Below are 13,311 nucleotides of genomic sequence, written 5' to 3' on the forward strand. Positions count from 1 at the left end.
TTTAAAAGGATGTAAGACAACCATTCTCTACCACCCTCCCAGGCAGCGCATTCCAGGCCATCACCACCCTCTGGGTAAAAAAGTTTTTCCTCACATTCCCCCAAACCTCCTGCCCCTCACCTTGAACCTATGTCCCCTCATTTGCCACTCTCCAATCTGCTGGGCCTATTCCAAAATCTACAAATTTTGGAAGATGACAACCAATGCAAACACTATTTCCATGGCCATTACCATTAGTATCCTGGGATGTAGATTATCAGGCCCTGGGGATTAATCGTCTTTCAGTCCCATTAATTTGTCCCGCACCATTTGTTTAGTAATACTAATTTCCTTCAATTCCTCCTTCTCACTAGATTCTTGGTCCCCTGGTATTTCTGGGAAGTTATTTGTGTCTTCCACCATGAAGACCAAAGTAGTTATTTAATTGCTTTGCCATTCCTTTGTTCTCTACTATTAATTCTCCTGTTTTGGACTGTAAAGGACCTATGTTTGTCTTCACTAAACTTTTTCTCTTTACATGCTTGTAGAAGCTTTTGCAGTCCACTTTTATGTTACTCGCAAATCTACTCTTATTTTTCCCTTTTTAATCAATTGCTTGGTCCTCTTTTGCTGAATTCTGAACTGTTCCCAATCCTCAGGCTTGCTACTTTTGAGCAATCTTATGAGACTCTTCTTTGGATCAAATACTATCCCTAATTTTTTATGTCGCCATGGTTAGGCCGCTTTTCTTGTTGCGTTTTTGTGCCAGAAAGGAATGTTTGAATGTACAATATGGGCAAATATGAAATTGTCCATTTTGGCAGGAAGAATAAAATAGAAACATATTATCTAAATGGCGAGAGATTGCACCAGGATCCCTCTAAGGTTCAGAGGGATCCTGGTGCATTAAGCACAAAAGGTAAGCATGTAGGTACAGCAAGTAATTTGGAAAGTTAATATGAATGTTTTTGTTTATTCCCAGGGGGAACCAAATACAAAAGTAGGGAGTTTATGCTTTAGCTGTACAGGAATATTCAACAGTAAGAAATTCAAAGTTCATTAAACATTATATTTAAATAGGAAAATGTTTTATTTAATGTACAAAATGTTTTTTCCTGAAATTAAGCCATCTGAATGAACATGGACCATTAATAGAACAAAGAATGCTGGAAATACTCAGCATCTGTGGAGAGAAACAGAGTGTCAAGTTGATGATGACCCTTCATCAAAATGGCCTGCTGAGTATTTCCAGCATTTGCTGTTTTTATTTCAGATTTCCAGCATCTGCAATATTTTGCTCATTGTTATGTATACAAAATAAGATTCCTAATAACAAAGCCCTCCATCACACGGTGACTGGACTCAGCACACAGTTCTGGAGTTTTTCCTTCTGGGATACTTCTTATCTATCACCTTAGTTACCTCCTCAAAAAAATCATCTAGGTTCTTTAGGTACGACTTACTCCTTAAAAATCCATGCTAGCTCGCTCTGATCAGGTCATGTTTGCCCAATTGCTCAGTCTCTGTCCAGATTCTCGTAACTTCCCTCCAACAGACTTAAGACTAAGAGGTCCATAATTTGCTAATTTATCTCTCCCACCTTTCTTACATTTTCTACACTGTTTCTTATCTATTTCCAGGATTAGCCGGAATCCTGTCAGCTGTGGGTTTCGTTTAATGTGCTCCATCATTGCACCAACCATCCCTTAGTCTTCAACCTGTGGCTAATTTGACCCAAACTTACTGGGTTGTGCTTTTCACCATGTACAGTATCTTAAGTTGACACCAAGTTATGTGACAATAACTAGTGTAGATGGGAGTCGAACGTTGCAATGGAACACTGAATTCCATTTGTCATAGTTACACCATCATTGTGGAAAGTGCACTTTGGACCAAGGAAAGATAGATCAGAGTATTTTCTAAACGACAAGGAGCTAGGAACTGTGGATGAACATAGAGATTAGGGATTCCATGTACAGAAAATACCAAAACCTAGTGCACACATATAAATGCATAATTTAGAAACCCAGTATAAAGTGGTCAAATTTGCATTGGTTAAATATTCCAAACTGGCCAGTAGTGAAATTGTTAGAGGCTGCTGAGAAATTACAGAGCAGCGAAGCAAAATATCCAGCTGGCCAGTAGAATGGGGAAACCTTTTTTATGCAGCCAAATTACGATCTGAAATCCATTGCTCAAAAAACTGATGGAACAGATTCGCTAGTAACTTGCAAAAGAGAATTGGAAAAAAAATTAAGAGGTCTATGGGGAAAGCACAGGGACATGAGATTAATTGGTTAGCTATACCGAAGGACTGGCACACACCCCATAGGTCAAATGGTCTCCTTTTGTACTGTCATTCAATAATTCCAAAAGGAGCTAGAATTTAGCACAGGCAAGTGTGAAGTAGTGCAGATGGGAAGGAAATATAAGTCACACACAATATCCATAAACAGCAGTGCATCAGCTCAGGGTGAAGCTGAGTAACTTTGTAAAGAGTCCACAAGTCCAACCAATGCAAAGCAATAATAAACAATGCCTATGAGATGTTGGAACTACACAGGCCACAAGTTAGAGGTGACCAAACTGTAGAGTGGTCTGGTCAGATTTCTCCTTGCTACTGGTTTCAGTGATTGTAAAGACGCAAGAGAGACATTAGAACACTGGAGGCAGTGTCAGAAAGAGCTGCTCTCCAGCGTCACAGTTTGAGTGGAATGACTGGAGAGACTTGGGCTATTTAGTCTGGTAATGAGGCACGTGCAAGATAACTGCATCCAGGTACACAAGGTTGTTAAAGGTATTGAAAGTATTAACCCAAAATGTTCTTTCATTAAATTATAGAAGTTGGATAGGGGCACAGGTTCAATCTCATGACAGGAAAATTAAAACTAACAGGAAATTTTTCGGACGAGAAATGAACAACACCTGGAATCAACCCAGGTAGAGATAAAGAGGCAAAAACTCAAACACTGGGGACTTTAGGATCTTGCTTGATGGATGAATTTAGGCGGGCTGAATGGCTTTTCCCATCCGTAACTACTTTTTGACCTCGAGGTGCCAGGGAAAACTTGGTGAAACTTATTTTGGAAAGATTAGTTGCATGTCCATGATCAAATCTCCTGGTCTCCAAAACCTTTCAATTATTATTCTCAACATTTTTTTTCAAATCTCTTCATCCCTTTCCTATTTCTCAAACTTCTCCTATAAATCCATCTGACCCCAAACATATGGTTCCTTCAACAATTGTCTCTAGTACATTTCCTCTACAAGATTTGTCATCTCACCTAACATCTGCTTTGCCATGAAGACTATATTTTTGAGGGTGTTCCTTTAACACACCATTGAATTATTTTTCTATGTTAAAGACACTATATAATGCAAAGAGTTGTTATTGTTCTTCCTCTGTTTATTTTGCTAGAACTTTATCAAGTCCCTCAGTTGCTTCATACAATAAATACAGACTATGGTCTCAGAATGTACTCTGATCTATGGTTGATGTTGGATTGGCATTGGGGGAAATCGCCATCACAGTTTCTGCCCAACTGAACATTACCCCTTGCTGCACTGTCAGTGTCAGAGACCAGCAAATAAAAAGAACTTAACAATGCATTTCACAGAAATAGCAGCTTCAGCTCAGGATGTACCGGCAGCCACAGAATGTCACTACCGGGGTAACTGGGTGTGGTTCCTGAGTTCTGACCCTTTAACAAATTTCACGTCCTCACTGTATTTCATGCCAATCACTGGCTGTCTCCGGAGGAGTGTGTCACCCTGGTCCATCTCCTCAGGCTGATCGTACACAGTTGAAATCAAATGCTTGGCTAGTCGACGTACTTTCTTCGCTGGCTGGAAGTTCTGTATTCTTTCTCCATGATACCTGCAGAGTCAAAGTGTCGCACAGCAACAAAAAGTCAGCAAGGGCATTCAAATAAATAAAGGGCGACACGGTAGCACAGTGGTTAGCACTGCTGCTTCACAGCTCCAGAGACCTGGGTTCAATTCCCGGCTTGGGTCACTGTCTGTGTGGAGTTTGCACATTCTTCCTGTGTCTGCGTGGGTTTTCTCCGGGTGCTCCGGTTTCCTCCCATAGTCCAAAGATGTGCGGGTTAGGCTAATTGGCCATGCTAAAATTGCCCCTTAGTGTCCTGGAATGCGAAGGTTAGAGGGATTAGCGGGTAAATATGTGGGGATATGGGAATAGGGCCTGGGTGGGATTGTGGTCGGTGCAGACTCGATGGGCCGAATGGCCTTTTTCTGCACTGTAGGGTTTCTATGATTCTATGATAACCATCCAAACTTCTTCTGATCCTACTGATGGAAGTGAGATTCAGATGATACCCATGGTAGCGTCCGGGTGATGAACTGAAGCTCTGTCCTGGCATACTGGGTGTCAGCTCGGCTCAGGGGTAGCCTCCGAGTCCAAAGGGCTTGATTATTCAAGTTCTAACTTCAGAGACTTGAGCACAAATTCCAGTGTCAACACTAGTTTGTACTGAGATTGTAACCATATTATAAAATCATATAAATGCCTCCCCACCTCTCTTGGAAGGGCAGAGGGGCACTGGGCTTGATATTTCACTGTATGAATGTGGTTTGAAAATAAAAAGCACATCAGAATTTCACTCTGATAATGAGTTTCCTGGCACAGACTAGTGAAATTAGAATTTTTTTTAGTCAGCTCACTAGTTTGAAAGCAACAAGGGTTTCAGGAACACACAGTTTCCAGTTTCAACACTCCATCCAGTGGGTCTCTGAAAAATTCACAGCAGTTGTTCAACACAACTTCTGTACACCTAGGATCACCCAGTGACAGCCTATTACCAACTGAGACTTTATGCAGCAAAGAGACTCACTTATGGAGGTCTCTTTTAAAGTTTATTTAATTAATGTCACAAGTAGGCTTACATTAACGCTGCAATAAGGTTACTGAGAAAATCCCCTAGTTAGCACACTCCCTGCCTGTTCGGGTACGGGGAGGGAGAATTTGGCATGGCCAGTGTACCTGACCAGCACGTCTTTCAGACTGTGGGAGGAAACCAGAGCACATGGAGGAAACCCATGCAGACACGGGGAGAATGTACAGACTCAAACCTGGAATCAAACCTGGATCCTTAGTGCTGTGAGGCAGCAGTGCTAACCACTGTGCCACCATGCCGCCTCAGTCACTATCAGACACTTGCCCTCAGGAGAATATTCTGGGCTTCTGCCCCTACACACAGCATCACATACCCAAATCCACGTTTACACCTGGGGTTTTGCCCATCGCTGTCCAGAGCATCAGCCAGCCCAGAATTGTTGGAGCCGAGGCCTTGTCCATCCTTCCACCCTTGCTTTTCCATCACCTTCCTGCCAATTCCCTGGGTAACAAGATCACATACATTTATCAACATTATTTAAAAGGGAGAAGGTGACTGAATTAAAATGCGAAACTCATCAGACCTAATCACCATTCTATTGTGGCACAGGAAACAACTGTAACTGGGCATGTGTCTGTGGCAGGGACTTACTGATCTGCAGAATTAACTAATGCTGTGACATTGACTCCAGTCATTCCTCTATCAGTCCCTAATCTACTCTCTAAGTATCTTGGTTCAGCATCTTCAAGACAAACGTGTTTGAACTTCCACAATTTTCAAAGCCCATCATTGGGTCTGAAACTCCAAAGAGTTACAGAAGGGGTGCCACACTGTTGGAGATACCGTCAAACAAGCCCCTACCTATTTGTTCAAGTAGGCATTAGATCTCAGGAAACTTTTCCAGAGATAAGCACGTGAGTTCTCAGTGCCTTGGTTAACATTCATCCTGCAACACATAAGATGGTCCAATGATTTCACTTGTTGCCCATGGGGCCTTGTGTGCAATTGGCTTTGTTATTTCAAAAGTACTGAATTTGCTGTGAGGATTAACAGGCTGGAGAGGCTAAATGAACAACAACTGTTACTATGAGACACTGTGGGAAATCACACGGATGTGAAAAGCATTGTATAATGCAAACGTTTTCTGTATAACCGCAGTAACAATGAATAGAGTAAGTCTATAGATAATAAATACAGAAAATCCTGTAAATGTTCAACAGGTCTAGCAGCATCTTCGGAGAGAAACAGTTAACATCTCAGGTCCCTGATTTTTTTATCAGGACAGTTCTGATGAAAGGTCACAGATCTGAAATGTTAACTGTTTCTATCTCCACAGATGCCGCCTGACCTGCTGAGTTTTTCCAGCATTTTCTTTTTTAATTTCAGATTTCCAGCATCTGCAATATTTTGCTTTTGTGCAAGTATACAATTTGCAATGTATTTGAAGTGGTCACACCAACTGCTTTTTAAATATTTGCTCATTCCATGTTTCATGTGTGATGATACTGTGCCTTTAAGAAATGTATTTGAGTCATGTTTCTTGTGCAGGCCTTTTTTTAACGATCTACTCTAACCAGCATCCTCTATTGTTACTGAAGCAGTATAATTGCTAGAATGTTTGTTTTAATTTGGACTAATGCTGTTCTGTTATTTTTAGTGTTCCACTGGGATTTTGAATAGTAGGGCTTGATTAGGGCGATTGACAGGGAACAAATCATGTGACTGGATGGAGCTAGGCTTACACAGAATATTCAAGTCAGATGCTGCTTGGAGTTGTTAAGAGAGCAGTGTCTCTCTTTTCCTCTCTGTAGCTGGAGACTGGAATCTGCCAGGAAATAAGTCTCTTTCTCTGAGATTCTGCTGTTTGGGAGTGGATCTTTCTCTGAGATTCTGCTGTATGAGACTCAGAGGACAGGTGTGCATCTGGATCTCTGTCCAGAGGTGTTAAAAGCCTAGAAATTGTGCATCCATATAAGCATATCTGCTTTTGGTGCGAGCTGGTTCTGAAGAGGGGATTAAGGTCTATGGGGATACTGCTAAATTGGAACAATGAAGATGGATAACTGTTAAGAATTATACTTTGTCATGTTTAAGTATTTTAATTGGTAAAAGTTATGATAATACTTTTTGTTATAGTCTGTGTTCTTAAATAAAGTTTGCTTTGCTAAAAGCTTTCCAGTGGGTCAAATGAATCATACCTGGAGAAAAGCACCTTATGTTCACCCTAATGCTAAAATCGAAAGTAAAAGTTACGGTCCAAACTAACTTCATAATATACCGTGGAGTTTCTGATCTGGACTCCAACAAATGTTAAAGACGAACCTATTATTTAAGTTTGCAGGGAGGTTTGGAATAAAGGCAATGATTTAAACAAAACCGTCTGTTATCATTAAGTACCATTCTGACTAATCTAATAAAAAAATAAACATGTTTACCTTAGTATATCTTTCAAAGCCTCCAATACGTGGGGACTGCACAGAGACACTCTCAACACCTTCTCTTAGCCGTTGTTCCAATCTCATCTGTACATAATCCCGGGAATCTTTATCTCCTCCATCTGTGCAAAATTCAAAAAGTAATTTCATACTTGCTTCTGCGCTTATAGCAGAAATTCACTCTGGGTAAGCTTTTCAAAGGTCACGGTACAGGAAAGCAAGCAATATCTGCACACACCATCCTAAGTTTCCACAGGAAACTCTGTGAACAGTCTGGTTATCATCTCTACGCAAAGGAAGCAGGAAGTCACCACGTTGCATACTGTAGGCTACACAGCATGTGCATCACAGGGTGAAATGCAAGAAACACAGACTCTGTAGCCCATGTCCTACTGCATACTGCAGAAATGCAGGTTCAGATTCCCTCCTCCTCCATGCTATTTTTGTATTGTCTTGTGTAATCTCATTGATGTACTGCAGATTGTTCATGTCCCAAATATTACATTTCTATTACCTTTTACTGCAAGCGCAGATTTATATTCAGTGTTTATTTATCAACACAATTAGTCTCAGACTGTTTTACCAAGAACAATTCTCCATTCTGTTACATTTGCAAAGGTGTAAAGGAATCAGGAGTATAAAATACCAAACTCTAATGCCAAACTAAACATGACAAAAAATTTATAAACTACCCATTCATCCAAACTGACCTTGGTCATAATAGACGCTCATATCGACATCCCAGTCATCTGCCGTTTCCTCATCAAAATCTGAAAGAAAGTAACAGAAGTCAATCACAGAGACCAGCCATTACATGATCACTATCCTGCCAACTCCTGGCCCGACCAACCCACACCCCAACAATCCCCATGCCCCAACCTACCTCCTTTCTCCTCCTGCCAATATTGGGCGTCTGTGTAAAATACGAGGCCAGACCCACCCTTCTCCCACTTCAGCTCAATCTCTTCCTCATACAGTCGTTCCTTTGTCCGCTCCTGAGTTGTAACATCCTCATAGAGCGCCTCATGTCTTTCCCACTCCTCACATGTATCATTGTCCTGTGCAAAACATAAAGTTCAATAACAGGCCACATAACAACTGCTTGCTTTTATACAGTGCACTAAAGCAACAAAATCAGCCACTGGACGCAGGCCGGGTCCCGGGAGCCACCCGCTGGGCGCAGGCCGGGCCCCGGGAGCCACCCGCTGGGCACAGGCCGGGCCCTGAGAGCCACCTGCTGGGCACAGGCCAGGCCCTGAGAGCCACCCGCTGGGCACAGGCCAGGCCCTGAGAGCCATCTGTATCTATTTGCGCTCCATTCCAATCCAAGCTCAAGTGAAGAGACTCTGTTCTAATCCCTGAAGCACTCAGCTCACCATCAAAAGAGAAGATTCCATCAGCCTGAGGAGGACTGGGACTGGCATTGGGGCTGCCTGGGAATTTGCATCTCTATCCAAGTGTAATACTCATCAATCACCACAGGACCTTTGACCACAAAGCAAGAAAATGTCACTTACATCATCAGAATGAGATGTCTCTCCTTCCTCCTCCTCGTTTCTTCTCTTTAAAGACTTCCTGTGTCTTACCCATTTTCGCTCCTTTCCTGGCTGTGGGATTATTCCTCCAGCAACTGTATAAACTGTTTCCCCTCTGTGCACAGAGGCTGAGTCCTGGTACTGGAATGGAACATTACCATAACGCCTGCTGGAGCTGGTCTTAGGAAACTTCAGGTCAAGCTTGGTAATGATACGGGGAGGCAGGCGGCATGCTTGGATAAGTTCCAGGAAAACTTTCAATGGCGTTCCAACATTCCCATTGGGCATCAATGTCGGGGGGTTTAACTCTGGCAATCTAGACAAGTCCTCAGGTGTGAAAGTCTCACTCTGAGCTTTCTGATTCCGCAACTCTTTTCTCGTCTTGTATGCAAAGAGGTTAGAATCTGTTGAACAAAACACACAGAACATGATCCTCTGCTCAAAGAGGAACAGCAAAGGCCAAACATCCGTTAGTTCACACTAATAACCCCCCTAGTACACACATGAACATTTATGTACCAACCCCATCTGTACATGCACCAATCCCATGCTAATTAAACTGTCAAATGCAGCATTTGAATGTGTCTGTCCTCCTAACCTATGGATTGTTCTCCAGTCATGGATGATACTATACTTGCGAGTAGTGATCAGCTGGTGCAGGGAACAACATGAGGTTTAAAGTTCAGCCAACCAAGCTACAAGATACCATAGCTTGCATTTATATAGCATCTTTAACATAGCACAACATCCTAAGGCACTTCACAGGAATTTTATCCAACAAAAATCCGACACCAAATCACATAAGGAAATATTAAAACAGGTCATCAATCGCTTGATCAAATAAATAGCTTTCCTTTAAATATTCATTCTTGGGATGTCTGTCACTGGCAAGACCAACATTCATTGTTAATCCTTAATTGTCCTTGAGAAGTTGTAGTGATAGGCCTTTTTAAATCACGGTAGTCCATATAAATAGTCCATAGTGCTGTTAGGGAGGGAATTCCAGGATTTTGAACCAATGACAGAGAAGGAGCAGTGATGTAGTTCCGAGTCAGAATAATGAGAGACCCGGAAGGGAAGAACTTGCAAATTGTGGTGTTCGCATGGATCTGCTGCCCTTGTTCTTCCAGATGGTAGATGTCGTGGGTTTGTAGGGTACTGTCAAAAGAACCTTGGCGAGTTGTTGCAGTGCATCTTGTAGGTAGTATGCACAGTTGTTTCTGTGCATTGGTGGAGGAGGGAGTGAATATTTAAGGTGGTAGATGGGGTGCCAATCATATGGGCTCATTATTAAAGAGCATCTTAAAGGAGGAGTGGCGGGGAAAGGATTATAGGCCATGGCCTCAAATGTTAAATTATCATTTTAGTTTTCAAATCCTTCCAGGACCCTCACTCCTCTCTAACTTTGGAACTTAATTTAATCCTAAAACCTCCCAAGGTCTCTGCATTTCATCCAATTGTGCTCTTTGCCCATCCCTGATTTTAATCGCTCCATTTCAGCCACCGAGGCCCAAGTTTCAGAATTCCTTCCTAAAACTCTCTGCTCGTCTAATATCAGCTGTGTCTCAGTAAATGGCACTTTTGCTCCCGAGTCAGGAAGTTGTGGGTCCAAATCCCACTCCAGACACTTGAGCACAGAAATCTAAGTTGACACTCTAGTGTAGTTCTGAGGGAGTGCTGCCTTTCAATGAAACTTCAAACCAAGACCTCATCCATCTCTCAGGTGGACGTAAAAGATATCATGGCATTATTTTGAAGAGTGGAGAGAATTTATCTTCAGGATCATAGCAAATATTTATCCTTCAATCAACATCACTAAGTATACAGATTATCTGGACAGTATCAAGTTGTTACTCTTTTGTGGGAGTCTGCTATAGCTGTCTTGTTTTCTACATTACAATACTGACCACAATAAAAGCCATTTGGGAGTATAAAACTTGGGTATTGCTGAAAAAGCGGTACATTAAAGCTTTTTGTCTTGCATTCAACAGCACAAAAATACCAATATCAGAGGAAAACAACAATTTACACTGTATGAAAAGAGAATGCTGATTGATTGGCAAGTGGACTCTGATTGGTAAAGATGTTGTCCTGGAGGGCGCACCAGTTAATGGTGACTGACAGTTAACTGCCAAGCATTGTTTCAAATTTAAAAGCTTGACCCTGATTGGACAAGATTGGCCGGTTGAGGCTGTCCTCATGTGTGCGGAACTTGGCTATCAGTTTCTGCTCAGCGACCCTTATGTCCGGATAAGGATGTCTGGCGGTATGGTACATTGGGGAAACCATGCAGACGCTACGACAACGGATGAATGAACACCGCTCGACAATCACCAGGCAAGACTGTTCGCTTCCTGTTGGAGAGCACTTCAGTGGTCACGGGTATTCAGCCTCTGATCTTCGGGTAAGCATTCTCCAAGGCGGCCTTCACGACACACGACACCGCAGGGTCGCTGAGCAGAAACTGATAGCCAAGTTCCGCACACATGAGGACGGCCTCAACCAGGATCTTGGGTTCATGTCACACTATCTGTAACCCTCACAACTTGCCTGGACTTGCAAAATCTCACTAGCTGTCCTGTCTGGAGACAATACACATCTCTTTAATCTGTGCTTAATGCTCTCTCCACTCACATTGTCTGTACCTTTAAGACTTGATTAGCTGTATTAGCATTGATTAGCTTGATTAGCATTCCAATCATTATTTTGTAAATTGAGTTTGTGTCTCTGTATGCTCTGTTTGTGAGCACATCTCCCAGTCCACCTGATGAAGGAGCAGCACGCTCTGAAAGCTAGTGGCATTTGCTACCAAATAAACCTGTTGGTCTTTAACTGGTGTTGTGAGACTGCTTACTGTCTTTGTGATGACCAGCCTACCTACCTTCACAAAGGCACTGAAATTCATATAACACGTTACTCACATGTGTGGCAGGCAGAATGTCTTTTTCGGTTGACAGCAGCATCCCATTAGTGGCAAATGCCACACATATTGCTACTGCATAGTAACAGCGTGAAACAGCTAACTTCACCTGTTGCTCAAATTTTTGGGGTACCTTGCCCTTCCAGGGTAATCTGAGGTAACTGGGCACTTCGTGTGGCTAAAAGTGACAGCCTTAGGCGCATTTATGAGTTTGCCTGATGCATTGCACGAAATAATCTGATCCACTATCCCATAAGATGCCTTTGATGTGGACAAGGATGAGGCTTTAAAAATTGACACGTTATCAGACATGTTTGTGAAGGTCAGCAAGCTCAAGGGTGATGGGTGAATAAGATTTGGAGTAAGTTAAGATATAGGCTACAGTTTTGGAAGAGCTCAAGTATAAATGCAAATATTTTCTTTTCATAGAATCACTACATTGCAGGAGGCCGCCATTTGGCACATCGTGTCTGCACTGACTCTCCGAGGGAGCATCTTATGTGTATTTACCCCGTTAATCCCCTTGACCTACCCATTGTTGGCCAATCCACCTAACTGGCACATCTTTGGAGTGTGGGAGGAAACCGGAGCACCCGGAGGAAACCCACACAGACACGGGCAGAATGTGCAAACTCCTCACAGAGTCCCCCCGAGGCCCGAATTGAACCCAGGTCCCTGGAGCTGTGAGGCAGCAGTGCTAACCACCAGCTGCTGAGAATAAGGGGTGGGAGTCCACCCAAAATTCTGCCGTTCTCTGTCTACCCTCTTTGCCATTGGCTTTCAGCCATTTCCCCCGGCCCTTGACCCTTCCAACCACAACCTCACCCATCTTCAGGACCCTAATCCCCAGCCCCCCCCCCCCCTTCCCTTACCTGCAATCTCTGCCGCTCGGACGATGCGGATGAAGCAGCGACTCCACAGAGATTCCCCAGCCCTATCCACCCACTGGCAGCCATCATACATCTGGAGGAAGTGGCAAGCTCGGTCCGAGGGGAGGCGAACCACGCAACAGCAGGTCGGACTGCGGCCTAGGGCCGGGGCTTGGGCTGGAGTCGAAGTTGGCCGCCGCCACTCGGGCCGATGCCGGTAATGAAAACAGCTAAACCCGCCGCTCTCGGTGAACTGGGAGAACTGGTTACGGAGGTCGGCAGAGCGGAGAGTTCGCGGAATATTCCCGACAACAGCGTAAACACAGTCCACCATCTTTCAGACTGGCATGGGGAGTGCGCATGCGCACTGGGCAATTGGAATGATACTGGCAACATACCTTTGCACAACAGGTCAGGCAGCATCTTTGGAGAGAACCAAAGTCAACGTTTCAAGTCGATGACTTCTCAATGGGGGTGCTGTCCTTCGGACGAGCCACAAGCTTTCGGAGCGCTGCCCCTTCATCAGGTGAGTGGGAGTTCTGTTCACCAACAGGGCATATATAGACACAAACTCAATTTGTGTTCCGACCCGCCACAGTGAAAAACCGCACCGACCTCCTCAGAAGACAAACACGGGACACGGCGGACAGAGTACCCTTCATCGTCCAGTACTTTCCCGGAGCGGAGAAGCTACGGCATCTTCTCCGGAGCCTTCAA

At 43.5% G+C, this 13,311-nt stretch overlaps 1 protein-coding gene across 2 annotated transcripts; it reads right to left on the reverse strand.

Annotated features, from left to right (window-relative positions):
- Positions 1–921: 921 nt before the first annotated feature.
- Positions 922–13,049, reverse strand: gpatch3 (G patch domain containing 3). 2 transcript variants are annotated; one of them, XR_013500455.1, is made up of 8 exons: positions 12,598–13,049; positions 8,788–9,209; positions 8,154–8,328; positions 7,981–8,040; positions 7,271–7,392; positions 5,209–5,336; positions 1,239–3,856; positions 922–1,145 (listed from the first exon to the last, which is right to left on the reverse strand). XR_013500455.1 is itself a non-coding variant. In XM_078238050.1 (7 exons), the coding sequence occupies exons 1-7, from the start codon at positions 12,926–12,928 to the stop codon at positions 3,643–3,645; spliced, it is 1,452 nt and encodes a 483-aa protein (XP_078094176.1). In that variant the 5' UTR covers positions 12,929–13,049; the 3' UTR covers positions 922–3,642. The 2 variants fall into 2 exon arrangements, 1 of the variants encoding a protein (XP_078094176.1); XM_078238050.1 differs by having other exon boundaries at positions 922–3,856.
- Positions 13,050–13,311: the final 262 nt, after the last annotated feature.

The sequence above is a fragment of the Mustelus asterias genome, chromosome 21, assembly GCF_964213995.1.
Source record: "Mustelus asterias chromosome 21, sMusAst1.hap1.1, whole genome shotgun sequence".
NCBI lineage: Eukaryota > Metazoa > Chordata > Chondrichthyes > Carcharhiniformes > Triakidae > Mustelus > Mustelus asterias.

What these genes read in the sequence shown, in the direction of transcription:
- gpatch3 (XM_078238050.1), bottom strand. Translation starts at nt 12,928, where the DNA reads ATGGTGGACTGTGTTTACGCTGTTGTCGGGAATATTCCGCGAACTCTC. An exon ending in AGACATCTCATTCTGATGAT is followed by an intron (nt 8,329 to 8,787) that starts GTAAGTGACATT and finishes TGTTTTGCACAG; the next exon opens with GACAATGATACATGTGAGGA. An exon ending in TTGGCAGGAGGAGAAAGGAG is followed by an intron (nt 8,041 to 8,153) that starts GTAGGTTGGGGC and finishes ACTTTCTTTCAG; the next exon opens with ATTTTGATGAGGAAACGGCA.